The sequence below is a fragment of the Hakea prostrata genome, chromosome 2, assembly GCF_041222555.1.
Source record: "Hakea prostrata isolate BN-2017 chromosome 2, UWA_Hpros_2, whole genome shotgun sequence".
Taxonomy (NCBI): domain Eukaryota; kingdom Viridiplantae; phylum Streptophyta; class Magnoliopsida; order Proteales; family Proteaceae; genus Hakea; species Hakea prostrata.
In genome coordinates, this window is record NC_142601.1 from 42138385 (window position 1) to 42153225 (window position 14841).

The following is a 14841-nucleotide window of genomic DNA, read 5'->3' on the forward strand; positions in this document are numbered from 1 at the left end:
CATAGGAGTTAGCGATCACTGTCCTAGTCCGATTTCAGTCTTTAAGTCCTATTCCAAGAAATTTGAATATAATAAGTTATAAATACACCCCTGACCAATGAGAGGGGATAATGATTTAATTCGCTTCAAGTTTTGTTGATTTCGCTGAGTTTTTGCTGATCCAACAGCTGGTTAGTGTCAATGCTGGTTAAGAAACCTCCAAGGTGTGAGTTATCTAGGTTCATGGTGAAAGCAAGCCAGATCCAGCTGTGACTTAATAGACAACCCTGAAGAATCCATTCAAGCCCCTTCATAAGCATCTGCAAAGCTTCCCCATCAAGGTAATCTTGAAGCCTACACCCACGATGCAAACCAAGGCTTAGCATTAGCTTCTAGGACCTTCAAATAGGGTTTCAGCAACTAAGTAGGGTTTTAGGGTAAACTTAGGGGTTTTGGCTAGGGTAGAATTTAGGACTAGGGCCGCTGATTCTGTAGCTTTAAGGTGTTGTTGTTGGTTTCCTGTAGTCCAAAACTGAACTAACAAGAAAGGGATGGGAATTGGGAAGTTTCAGGATTTTCCGGAAATTTCAAAATTTCTACGACTTCTCAACGTGCAGGAATTTCAAACTCTGAAAATAAGGCTGCTCTTGGGAAATCTAAGTTAGGAATGAAGACTAGGGATGTCTGCAAATCCAAGGAGGGTGAAAGTGGGGTATTTAGGGCTGGGATGAGAGAGCTCCTATTCAGGTTAGGACTGAGAGGCGTGGAGAAGAAGAAGAGTGAGAGGAAGCTTGCAGACACTAAGGGGAAGGTCTTGGGTGCAAGGGAAGGAGAGGGGGAGGGCCAGGGAAGATTTGCGATGGGGATGGGGATGTTTACAAGATCTGAAACTGAGGGGTAAGGGCTGAGAAGGCTGTGGACAGAGATGGGGAGGGTTAGGGTTTGGGTGGAGGTATTCCACTTACTTGACATTGAAAAACTGCAGAAAACTATATGGATGACTGCTTGAAGCCATGAAGGAAGCCTTGAAGTTGAAGAAACATTGCACAACACCCAGCCGCAGAGTGCCCCTCAGGATCCCACGACTTTTACAAGCCAAATTCTTAAACTCAGGTTTATTTAATATTCAAGACTGTCAAATACGTGAAAGACATGCTATTTATAGCCTCCCAACTCTAACAACAACAATAAGCCTTGTCCCATCTAAATGGGGTCGGCTACAGGAATGTTTGCCTTCCAATCAGTTCTGTTTGAGGACATGCTAGATACAAGGCCTAAGCTATGCATATCTTTCTCACCACTTCTCTTAAGGTTTTCTTAAGTCTACCTCTAGCTCTTCTAGTCCTTTCAATTTGGATTATATCACTTCTCTGTACATGGGCCTATATAGGTCTTCGTTGAACATGGTCGTGCCACCTCAAACTACTTTCCCAAAGCTTATCACTTATGGGAGCAACTCCTAAACCACCTTTAATATGATCATTCCTTATCTTAGCCTTCCTAGTTTTGCCACTCATCCATCTTAGCATCCTCATTCCTGCTACATTGAGTTTATCTATATGATTCTTTTTAACATGCCAACACTCTGCACCGTACATCATACCTGGTCGAACAACGGTCTCATAAAGTTTACTTTAAGCTTTAATAAAATAAGCTGATCACAGAAGACCTCGGATGCACCTCTCCACTTCATCCACCCTATTTTTATTCTTTAGGAAACATCATCCTCTATATCACCTCTTTTATTTATGATTGAACCTAGGTACCTAAAATAGTCACTCTGAGGAATCTCCTTATCGTCAAGTATCACCACCTCATCGTTTGCCCGATCATGACTAAAGTTACAAACTAGATACTTTGTCTTCGTTCTACTTAGTTCAAAGCCTCTTGATTCAAAGTTGTTCTTTATGATTCTAATTCGGTATTAATCCCCACTCGAGTCTCATCAATCAACACAATATTATTAGCAAAAATAATACATCAGGGGACCTCATCTTGAATGTTTTTGGTTAATTCATCCATTACAAGTGCACATAGATATAGGCTTAAAGTTGATCCTTGATGTAGCCCAACTAAAACTGGGAATTCATTACTTTGTCCCCCCCCCCCCCCCACTATTTTTACACTTAGTCACCAAACCATCATACATATCCTCAACTATATCTACATATTTACTTGCAACACTTCTTTTCTCTTTTTAGACTCAAATACTCTTTTCTAATTTGAAACAAACTCAAATAAGACTCTTAAAGGGAAATCACCCTTTCCTAACAATTCAAAATCAGACTCCTTAAAAGGAAATAACTCTTTCCTAATTTAAACAACCCAATAAGACTTTTGCCATTCTAGAATTTCAAACCAAAAAGGAGACAAACAAATACCACAATTACTCAACCACTATATCTCACAAACCCCCATTAGAATAACCCCAAACTTTATACACTACAGCCCCAGACTACCGACAATTTGATCCAAAACTCATTTAATCTTGACTTGTCAAACCCTAAATCCATCAAATCTTGATTAGAAACCCTAAATCTTGATCAAAAGATCAAGAACTTCATAACTTTTAAGCCACCCCGCCAAATACATTCCAACCTTGAGAACATCTTTCCGCTACATACCCAACGCTCAGTCCAAGTTTCATCCCAACCCCACATTTAAAAGCCTATTTTTCCCATCTCAAAGATTTACCGCATTGCAAGAAACTTCTCATTAGCCAGGAAACCCAACCTATTTCTTGCGAACCCAAACCTAAACCTCTCATCTAACATCATTTGAACCCATCCATTTCACCATCTGTCACTAACCATAGATGGAAGCCCATTTGGGATCAACCCTTTCCATCCCATACACGGTAACCAAAGTAACCCCAAGGGCCTAACCTATAAAAGTTAGGCCCCAGAGCTAGTTTTGAGTGAGACCTTGGTTATTAGGAGCTCAACTCCTTAAGGCTACATCATTTTGGGATTAGAGTATGGTAGACCTAGCTTTGAAAGAGTTCTCTAAGAAAAATAAGCAATGAGATGGTTGATCACAAGATAGGTTCTTATGCAAGGATTGCAAGGTGATATAAGGGGAAAGTTTAACCGCACAAGATAGACTACTGGTCTTGGACGTGTGCTTCACACCACAAACTCATAAAAAGTGTGAGGTTGACTATCTTAGAATATAGTGGTGGAACTTAAAAGGAAATGGCATGAAATCTTTCACTAATGAAGGTGGAATTTGAGGGAGACACTAATACGATGTGGAATAAAATGGCTACGTGTATTAAAAAGGTGGTAAAGATGTCATAGGTGAATCAAAAGGAAAGGGACATTCTTAAGAGAAACTTGGTGGTGGAATAGCGAGGTTCAAGAAGCCATTAAAAAAAATAAAGTTAGTTTTAAGACAGGGCAAATGACTAGAGATGTAGAAGATCTACAAAGGTATAAGTTGGCTAGAAATGAAGCTATGAAAATTGCAAACAAAACAACGGAGAAGAAGTATGAAGATTATATAATGAGCTAGGCACAAAGGAAGGGGAAAAAATTATTTATAAGAATGGCTAAAATAAGGGTCAGGAAGAGTTAAGATCAAACCATGTTAAATGTTTTGAAAGTGAAGATGGTAAAATACTAGTATGTGATGAGGACATCAAGAAGAGAGGGAAGTTTATTTCTCTAGTTTACTAAATGAACATCCTTTAGGTATCTATAACTTAAATCTTATACCATTCACAATAGCACCAATTTTCAAACATATATATAGAGAACTATGACCTACAAAGCAAAAGAAGCTCTAACGAGGATGAAAATAGGCAAGGGACAAGGTCTTGATGAAATCCTAATAAAAGCATAGAAGAGCTTAGGAACCTATGGGCTAGCCTAGCTGACCAAGTTGTCTAATAAGAATACGAGCACAAGGAAAATGACAAATGTGACAATTGTAGGTTAGAAGGCATGAGGACCTTGCTGGACAAGGAGCAAGAGAGAGTGGAAGAAGAAAAGAGAGAGAGAGAGAGAGAGAGAGAGAGAGAGAGGAATGGAGGTGGCTCAATGAGAGTCCATACCTCCTATTAGCCACACAAGTCTTTATATAGTTAAATACCCTTGTATAGTTTACCAAAGTACGTGAGATGCTCCACAATCCTAATCAAATCACATTCCAACTAATGAGAAATAAAAATAAGGAACAAAATGCATAAAAAAGGAAATAAATCTGGATGCCAACTTTGTACTTATCACCATTGACTTGGTCACCACTCCAAACCGAAAAGGCCCTCTTAGCATTGTCTATAGAATCTGCAAACTGGTAACAACGCCCCCCCCCCCAAGCTGGAGAGTATTAATCTGCCATCTCCCAGCTTGAGACAACCTCACAAAAATGCAGGACCAGGCAATAGTAAATATATCTCCAACTTGTTCTGCAGAACTCACATAGGGCGTAGTTATTACTCCGTTTATGACTGCATCACGTACAAAGTGCAAGTGTAACTCAATGTGTTTTGTGCGCTCATGAAACATAGGATTACTAACAATATTGATTGTCACATTATATCTCCAATGCTTCTTCTACCTCAGTTCTTACTTCCTTCAAAAAGGATTTGATATAGAGGATCTTTGAGACCGTCTATGCCATGGGCTTGATACTTTGCTTCAGCACTCGATTGTACAACAGTCACTTGCTTTTTACTTTTCCATGTAACCAAATTTCCTCCTAAGAAGATGCAATATCCTAAAGTATATTTCCGATCATCCTGAGATCCCGCCCAATCAGCATCAGACTAGGTGCACAACTTCAAATGTGAATTTTTCTTATACACCAGCCCTTTTTTAGGAGCCTTGGTACTGTAGTATTCGAGTCATTGGATCCCAGTGAGCCTTCTTAGGAGCACACATAAATTGACTCATCACACTACATATGATAAACCAAAACAAGTTACTATAAGATAAATAAGCTTCCCTACTAACCTTTTGTACCTTTGTGGATTTGAAAAGTCTTCTCCTTCATCTTTAGACAACTTGAAGTGAGGATTTATGGGTGTATCAATAGGTTTACACCCTAACATACTAGTTTCCATCAGCAAATTAATCACATATTTGCGCTGAGAGAGGTTTGTTGAATTTTGGGCTGTTAATGTTCACGTGAACAGTAATGTGAACAATGTTATGCTATTATTCCTTGTTTCCTTTTTAGATATGCTACTCATTCTAATGTAGGAATGTTGCTACACAAATTTTGGTAGTTTCTAGAAAGCAGAATTTCTATTTTCTATTAGTTACTAATTTCAGAACTTTCCTTTTCCATACTTTCTATTTTGGACAAATTTTAGGAGTTAGTTTTACTAGAAAATTATGTCTATAAGTTGTCCTCTTTATTTCCTTTTTTAGAGGGCAAGATGGCTTACTTCTTAAGTTGTAATCTAGACTATTGATATGTATAAATAAGAGGCTACGATTCTAGGAGTGCTAAGCTAGAATCACAGGCTTATGTGATTGAGTGATTACTCTCAATTCTTCTTCTTTCTTCTTCTCTTCTCCTCTTCTTTTTTCTTCTTCTAAGTTCTTCTTGTTATTGCACTGTTTTGGTTAATTAAAGTTCATTTACTAACATGCCATTAGAGCTTTTTTAATCAAAACAGTGTTGTTCTCAAGTATTCTCTTTTGAAGTTCTCTTTTAGTGTTCCTATCTTTGGTGCATAGCCACCTACTGTTGTACTTATTTTATAAATAGATCAGATGAATATATAAAATGATTTCTTCCATTACTTACCTCTTACTTATTCCATAACTTGATTGATTACTTTGAACTATTATTTTCTGCAATTTTACATCCTTTTGCAGATCTGTTTTTCTCTGCAAACACCTATTCGATTTTGTGTTGCAGAATTTTTTGCTATTCTTCTTCAAGTTTTGGTGTGCAACCACCTACTACTGCAAATAATGTGCTACTTAGATCATGTTTGATTATGTAAACTGATATCTTCTATCTATTATCTGTACTTAGATTCCAGAACTTGGATCAGATTTAGAAATAGCTACATCTTCTTTTCACTTTTCAATTCTGCGTTATGCAGATTTTTTCTTCTGCTTATTTCTGCATACTACAGAATTTTATTTTGCCATATCATGATTTGGTTTGGTGTGACTCATAGTTGGTTCAATCTTGGTTCAGTTCTGGCTCAAGTTTAATTGGTTCAGTCTTTGTCAGTTTATTTCTATTTCTTACCGCCTATTAAAGTCTTATTCAATTTTGGGTTCGACTCTTTTTCTGTTCTTGATTGACATTATTCCCCCTGTCCTATCTTTAATTCCACATTCTACATCTTTGTTTTCGTTAATTACCCATCTCTCTTATACTATATTATAATCTTGCCGTCAAGTGTTTTCCCTTTCAAGTCTTTAATTTATAAATCTAGTCCCTTTTATGTCCATCGCTTCCTTATTTACATATAGCCAAAAAAAATCTGATTTATTATATATTTGCCAGTAATTACCATAACCCCTTGAGATATTCTGGTTTATTACAATGTTGCCATTATCCTAATCTACCATGTAGAGAGTTTGGTAGAGTTGTTTCTTGGATTCAGACTTGCTAGAAAAATGAAGATTATATCTACCATAAAGGTCTCATTGGAAATTGTTGCTTGGGATCTTTTTTATACTGGATATTCGTTGCCATTAATTGTCCACGTGTAATGCTACACGTTAGGGGGAGAATGGTACTTTATTATATATCTACTCAAGGTGTGCTGAAGGATATTATTTGTGAAGATCTTTGTCCTCAACTTATGGCATTGTACAACAATATCATTACCTACATTTACCTATATTGTCCTTTACCTAACTACTTGGTCTGTAGTAACCCATACTACCTTACCTACTTGGTCTGCAGTAACCTATAATGTCTTTTACCTTACTTACTTGGTCCGCAGTCACCCATATTGTCTTTTACCTTACCTACTTGGTCCGTGGTAATCCATATTGTCTTTTACCTACCTACTTGGTCCGTAGTAACCCATACTACCTTACCTACTTGGTCCACAGTAACCTATATTATCTTTTACCTACCTACTTGGTCCGCTGAAGTTTTCTTTGTGTATACTCCAGTTTGAGGGGGAGTGTTGAAATTTGGGTTGTGTGTTATGCCATTATTCTTTGTTTCCCTTTTAGATATGCTACTCTTTCTAATGTAGGAATGTTGCTACACAAGTTTTGGTAGTTTCTAGAAAGCATAATTTCTATTTTCTATCAGTTACTAATTTCAGAACTTTCCTTTTTCAGTATTTTCTATTTTGGATAGATTTTAGGAGTTAGTTTTACTAGAAAATTCTGTCCATAAGTTGTACTATTTATTTCCTTTTTTAGAGGGCAAGATGGTTTGCTTCTCAAGTTGTAATCTAGACTATTGACATCTATAAATAAGAGGCTGCAATTCTAGGAGTGCTAAGCTAGAATCACAGACTTATGTGATTCCTATCAATTATTCTTCTTTCTTCTTCTCTTCTTCTTTTTCTTTTCTTCTTCTTAGTTCTTCTTGTTATTGCACTGTTTTGGTTGATTAAAGTTTATTTTCTAACAAGGTTAATTCCTTAACAAGAGAAGTTCAATGCCAAGAAAATATTGTAAAGGACCCAAGTCCTACATGTGAAATGGCTGCCCAGGAACTCTTTTACTTCATCAATTCCTGCACTATCACTTCTAGAAATAATTATATCATCAACATAAACAATGAGTATGACAATTACAAACTCCTTTTTGCACACAAAAACAAAGTGATCTGAATAACATTGAGTAAATTGAACTTTAAAAAGCACTTAACTGAATTTTTCAAACCACACCCTAGGGGATGGTTTTAGGCCATAAACTGGCTTGTGAAGCCTATATTCCTTACCTGAATTCCTCCTAGAGCAACAAGACCGCCGGGGGGGGGGGCTCCATATATGCTTCCTCAAGTAAATTACCATAGACAGGCATTTTTAATATCCAACTGATGAAAATGCCACCCTAAATTAGCCCCTAGAAATAATAAAATGCGCATAAAATTAAGAAGGGAATCAGGGGAAGAGATCTTAAAAACTTCCACACCATAAGTTTGGGTGTAGCCCTTTGCCACTAGTCTAGCTTTCAACCTCTCCACAAATCCATCTGACTTATACTTAATGAGAAAAACCTAGTGACACTTAACCAAATCTTTACCTGGATGCAAGTCTACGAGTCCCCACGTATGCCTAAAATGTAAGGCCTCTACCTCAGACTCCATAGCTGCCTTCCAACCCGGATTAGAAAGTGTCATAGTAGGTAGATGGAATATTAACAAAAGACATGGTAGTGGTAGCATAATTAGAAATAGGATACGATGACTGCTGAGAGCCCATACATTTACCTTTCGGGAGAATTACTGGTAAGTTATCAAGATCATCAGACACAACAGGAGGATCAGCAGTAGGACTGGCATTGAGTTATGTGCCATTCGACTGTTTTTGTCTCTTTCTTCTATGATAGACCAATTTATGAGGATATGGAACTGGAATTTCATCTGGACGTAGAAGAATCTCAGACCTCAGAGTTTCTTCTCTAGAGGGCAAAACCTGTTCTAGGGTAGTATCCTAGACACTTTCTCTATCAGACTGGTCAGACTCAAATGGTATTAGCAAAAGAAGAGGAGGATCAAACTTGTCATCATCAGAAAAAAAATTTGGAGCATAATGAGTATCTTCAAAGAACGTGACGTCGGCAGTAACAAGCGGCCGTTTTGATATGGGATCAAAAACTTTGTAACCTTTTTGAAAACAAGAATATCCCAAAAATGCACTTAGATGCTTGAGTAGAAAATTTATCTTTAGGATGTGGAAGGACACGTGAATAGCAAACACAACCAAAAGTTTTTAGTGGGACAAAAAATAATGGCAATTCTGGATATACAATCTTAAAAGGGATTTCATCATTTAAAAATGTAAATGGCATTCTATTTATTATTGTGGATGCAATGAGAAGGGAATCACACCAATATTGTATGGGGACATTCATGTGTAGTAAAAGGGAACGTGCCACCTCTAATAAATGTCAATGTTTTCTCTCAGCAACACCATTTTGTTAAGTTGTGTGAGAGCAACTCGATTGATGAATGATGGCTTTGGTAGAACACAAATCAGAACCACCTTCGCCCCCCCCCCCCCCCCCCCCCCCAAAAAAAAAACAGTGAATAGTTACAGAAACCATCTCGTCTGATAGGAGGTACAGTATTCAGAAGACAGATGGAACAGCATATACAACAGCACCAAACTATCCACCAACAAGCCATTCACCACCACCAACACCAATCCTCCACAAAATCAGGGGCTCGCTGGATTTAACCATAAATGGAAGGCTCCTATTACCAGCACAGATAGAGACAAGAGTTACCTCCATCAAGAGAGAGAGCTCATCGCTAAAGATTGTCCCAACATGCAGAGACTTGATATGCTGCTGACAGAGATCCACAGTAAGAAGGGAGGCTGCCAATACCACCTGTGGAAGGTTCTAGTGACGAGCCCATAATTGAAGAGGATTCTGAAGGATATTGCCATGATATATGTTAAAGAGTCTAGCGGCGACACTAGGGGCAGTTCTGTCCTAGTGTTGCATGTTCTTTAGGTTTGTTTTATTGTTATATGTTTCATGTACTACTGCTGCCTAGTATTGAGTGGCAGTATTGACTTTTGACATTATTATTTTAATATAACAAGGGGCCTGCAATTAGGAGACAACTTAACTCAATAGCAGGCCCCTCTCTTCTCAGCCTATAACACTACTTCTTTCTTGTTCTCTTCTCAATCTTGTTCTCTTTTTTCTGTCCAGTGGCATAAACAAAGGGTGAAGACTGAAATGTGATTGCATCTTCTAGACCCGAATGAAGATAAAGAGTATTGCACCACCCCAAGTAATACTAAAATTGTCAATAATTGTAGCAGTGTAAATATTGTTTCAAAGGCCTCTTGTTAAAAATCTCGATGTTAATATTTAAAAACACCCGACCCCTATAACTAAGAGATCTTCAGTACCCTTAAATCTACAGTGATGAAGTATGGTGTAATGTTCAAATGAAGACAGCAGATGAATTATTGGGAAAACCCTGACTATAGGACAATTATGTCAATACTTATGGAAAGAAAATTGAGTGCACCTTTATACACAATGGACATAGTTTATATTTCAGCCCCTAACCTTGCCTGCTGAAATGAAAAATGGGCAGACTGAACCAACCAGAAGGTATAAGATTGAGAGAAAAAAAAATCAACATTCCACCAAACATTTGCTTACGACCAAGGTAGAAATAGACATTTTGAACTATAAACTCGTAGGCTCATCGCAAGACTGAATACCCTCTTCTTGTGCTAACATCATTCTAATATGTCAATACAGGCAAAAGCAACATTCCTACAGTTTCAGAGAGGAATAATGCCCTGTAACTACTAGGCTTCGGTCATTTGGCTGATCTCAATTACGATATTCCAGTGTGATCATTACTTAATCAATTACAACTATAATATAATCCTTTAAAGCTACACAGTGCAAATATAATAGAAATGGACATGTGCTTATTCTCAACTAAATTAAATTCCACCAACTTCATAATTGGTTTTAGACATGCAAATGCACACATGGAAATATGATCACAGAGGAAATAATGGGTACCAATCATTTTGAGGGTCAAGATCAACAAACACATATATCCATACCATGGTTCAAGATCTCGATTTCAATGCCCAACTCATTCGAAGAAGCATGTTAGGGTGAGATCTTGACAAGTTGGGGTTAATTTTTTTGTTCAGGTCATAGCCGGGTTTGAGTGACAAACACAAAATTACAATTAAACTCCAAGAGCTTGTTGAGATTTGACCAAGATATCCAAGATATACTACTAAGAGCTCCCTGAGATTTAACCGAAATATTTTCAAGGTATGACCAAGGTAACCAAGATATTATTGAGATATCCGAAATATGACTCAGATTATGGTTCAAATTCTTGGTTCGGCCAATCTCGCCAACTAAAATAGAGAGTTGGCTAGAGATCGTGGCAAGATCTCACTTAAGTTGGTGGAATTTTTCTCCCCAACTCTAGGCTCCAACAGTCCAACTCAAAGGATATTAGGGTCATTTGGGACTAAAACTTGCTGTCCAGTGTATTTCAGCTCTTTTGAATTCTTTGATGACCTCAGATTCATGAAAAAATAGTGCAAACATGAGTTCGACTTTGGACCCCAAGTGGAAAACCACAATGCTGAAGTGAAACCTTGAGCCTATTGTACACATCATGTAATCATACGTTGATGCTCAAAGCTCAAAATTCAAACAAGTCTAATACATTAAAGATGTTCATAGATCAAATGGTAATTCTATCATTGAAGTTACAACTCGAGAATCTAGACTTGAGATCCCATGTGCTAAGTATATTGTCTTGCCTCGCACAACATCTCGTCTTGCACCTTATCTCGTCTTGCTAGACAGAAAAAGAGAGATTCTCCAATCTTGACTGAGATATAAAAAATATGACCGAGATATCTGAGATCTCAGTCGAGTTGGGTAATCCAAGGTTTCTCTTCACATGTCGTCCCTTCTTTGTGAAAAACCAGGATATCTTGCAAGATCTTGCCGAGCGCGAGTTCTCATTCCATTTCTAGTATATAGGTTTTTCTATAATTGAGCTGTTCAGCATATTTTTTAATATTTTTGGAGAAGCACCAAGCACAACCAAGTTCCCTGCTCTTTAATAGGAAAACTCCCAAAATCAGATCTGACAATTGTTATACATGTCAAACTACTTTCTCAGTTAAACATATGATTCACAATGTTTGTATAACAGATGAGCTATGAAACTATCTTCTGCACCTTGGAATTCCAACTTGTTCTCCTTGTCAACAAGTCATGTATACCAATTTGAAGATTTAAAGATGTGAATGAAGACAAGCTATGGAAAAATAACAAAACAATTATATCCATAGTAATAATAATGCCCTCTATCATGCAACAAAGCATAATCCTTCCATTTCTTTCTTTGTTTTCCTTTGGGGAAGGGGTATTCATTTGAACAGTCAAAAAAGTTTACAAAAGGTCAAACTTGAATACTCGATGCCATATATATCCCTTGCACATGAAATTTAGGAGGGCACTCATTCAGTCAGCCCCATGTCATACAAATATGGCAACCAGTGATTTTTGTTTGACAGGACTCCTATGGCCCAGGACACAAGAGACCCCCAGGAGGATTGTTGTGGTAAACGTCAACGTGACACATATAAGAAGTTAAGAACACACGACTGACTTAGAGTGTCATCTTAAAATTCCAGCAACATAATATTCACAAGATATCTTTCACTAGTTATAAACACCAAATGTAAAGTTAGTCAACGGCAGTCAATATTGGAGAATAACACAATGACACTTGTTAGCTTGTAAAACTAAGCAAAGATTGACATACTAGCATCATTGCTCAATAGGAATTTGGTTTTAAAGGGGGGGGGGGGAAGCCACCACCAATTATGAATATAATATCTTATCAACAAATAAAATCACAAAACTTAAAAGATCTGTAGAACCTCCAACGCATTCCCCCACAGACTCAAAACAGATAAAGGTTATGAATTTAGGAAATTGTGGATCTAATGGATCAAATGATACAAGAATTACAAATAATGGAAAGTAAAGTATATCTATACCTTCAGAACTTCGTCAAGCAATTTAACATCCAAAATGCTTGGGATATAACCTAGACCATTTTACAAGTCATTGATATTCAAATACATCAGATAATGGTCAAGAAAGCTGAAGTGTCGAAGGAATCATGAAAAAAGAAATTAATGATCCATTTGTGTTACCTGAATTTTCTCCAGAGATTATACTAATCTCTGCAGGCTCTACTCCAATTACCTACACAAAGATAAAAATGATAAGGTAGTACCAAGAGAAAGAAGAAATAGATCCCAAAAAATGGAGATGACTTACTATTTAGCAAAAATAATAGAAAGAATCCAGTCTAGCACTCCATGCACTACAAGGGAACATTTAAGAAGGAATTGCAGGATGAATAGTGCATAGCTTTGGGTTCCATGGCTCACTCTCTTCCTGCAAGGAAACCTATGCAGAGAATTGATAGAGTGGAAGTAGGGAATGTAGTAGCCAAATAGATTTCTTCCCAACAAGATGACCCAAAAGAAAATTATGTAATGGTTGCAAGAACATACATATACCAAGGGAAAGCCATTAATATGTGCCTCAAAATGTAGAATCATAAGAATGAAGAAGCTTATTTTCCTTAGAATAAGGTGGTGGAGCTCAATAAGAGATACTTGAAAGTTGAAACCACTTTTCGATAGTAGTCAAACAAGAAAATAGAGTGACACACTAATCTGAAGTGGAATGAAATGATTGCTTGTATTAGGAAAGCCACCAAAGATGTCCTAGCCTTCTAGGCGAATCAAAAGGAAATCCTCATCCCCTCGGAAACTGTCTAGGGGAATGATGAGGTTCAAGCAGGAATTAAGACTAAAGCCAGTTTTGAGATCTGACAAAGAACTGAGGATGTAGAGGATGTACGAGTATAAATTTTCTACAACCCAAATTAGGATGACTGCGAAAACCAGAGGTGAAGAAACACAATGATTTTTAAAAACATTATAAACACAAAAGGAAGAGCAAAAAGTTATTGACATAAGCTAAAATAAGATAGATGAAGAATAGAAACTTGACCATTTTAAATGCATTAAAGGTGAAGACGGCAAAGTACTAATAAGGATAAGGACACTAAGGAGACATGGAATTATTTTTACATCTCAATAAATGAATGTCATTTGTTAATCTGGAAAGTAAATTTTGGCATGTGTAGGTTTTATGCATTTTACTTTTATGTCCATTGTATTAACTGAGTAAGACTTGTTACTCAAGTTTTGATTTTTCTTATGATGTGCTTCCTTTTATTGCAATCAGTTAAAAAAAAAGTGTTTTCTCAACTAGGAATTCCATCGGGAAAAAAACGCAGACATCGTGAGGGAGACATTGTTGATCCCCCTTCTAACGCAGTCTCTCCCATTTTCTCTCCATCCTTTCTCCATCTTCTTCTTCTTCCCCTGTTATTATTTTTGTCTCTGGTTTGTTATTAGTCACCGTATGTATGATGCTGCATGTAATTATATTTGTACATTATTTTTGGTGAGGGGGGTGGTTCAACATAGTCAATTACCAATTACAATTGGATTACATCAACAATCAACTTTAAAACCTCATTTGTTTGTGCTTATCATGGACAATTTAACCAATGACAATTAAATAAGGTTTCTTGGTTTATGCTTTTTGGTGATGATATGGCTGTAATGGATGAGAGAAAAGCATGGATTAATACTAGGTTGGAATTTTAGATATCAACTTTGGAAGCTAAATATTTTTAAGATAATTAAAACAAAGTATATGGTGTGCAACTTAGGTAATATTGAGAGCCAATGAAAATCAATGAGGGAGATTCAATAGAAGCGAGAAGTCAAAGAAGTACTTCTTTCTTCTTTTCCAACTCGACAGCAGTTTTTTCCCTTCTTGATCTGAAAGTAGATGTTATTTAGATTGAGGTAGTTCCAAGGAAGAAGGATTTGTTCCAATGTAGTTGGGGCTGGCCACACCGGGGAATCTCACTAATTGGAAGGAAAAGGAGGGCTTCGATCCATTGTGATTCGGTTCCTTGGTGTGGAATAGAATAGTTATCTAAGCTCAACTGCACATGCATATATATAAAGAGGGTAATATAGAGAGTGACATTTCACAAATAACTAAAATACGAAGTGTGAAATAACTAAAATACGAAGATCGGTGGAGAGGGCTGGCTCCCAAAGTGTTTGTGATCCAGGTATTC

At 37.1% G+C, this 14841-nt stretch overlaps 1 protein-coding gene across 1 annotated transcript in view; it reads right to left on the minus strand.

Moving 5' to 3' along the window:
• LOC149024389 (cysteine synthase-like) overlaps positions 1-14841 on the minus strand; it is a 74238-nt gene that overhangs the window by 13155 nt on the left and 46242 nt on the right. The window contains exons 6-7 of the mRNA XM_089144649.1: positions 12821-12872; positions 12662-12711 (exon numbers count right to left, since the gene is read on the minus strand). Of these exons, the coding sequence (XP_089000775.1) occupies positions 12662-12711; positions 12821-12872 (102 nt within the window). The remainder of the gene's footprint in view (positions 1-12661; positions 12712-12820; positions 12873-14841) is intronic.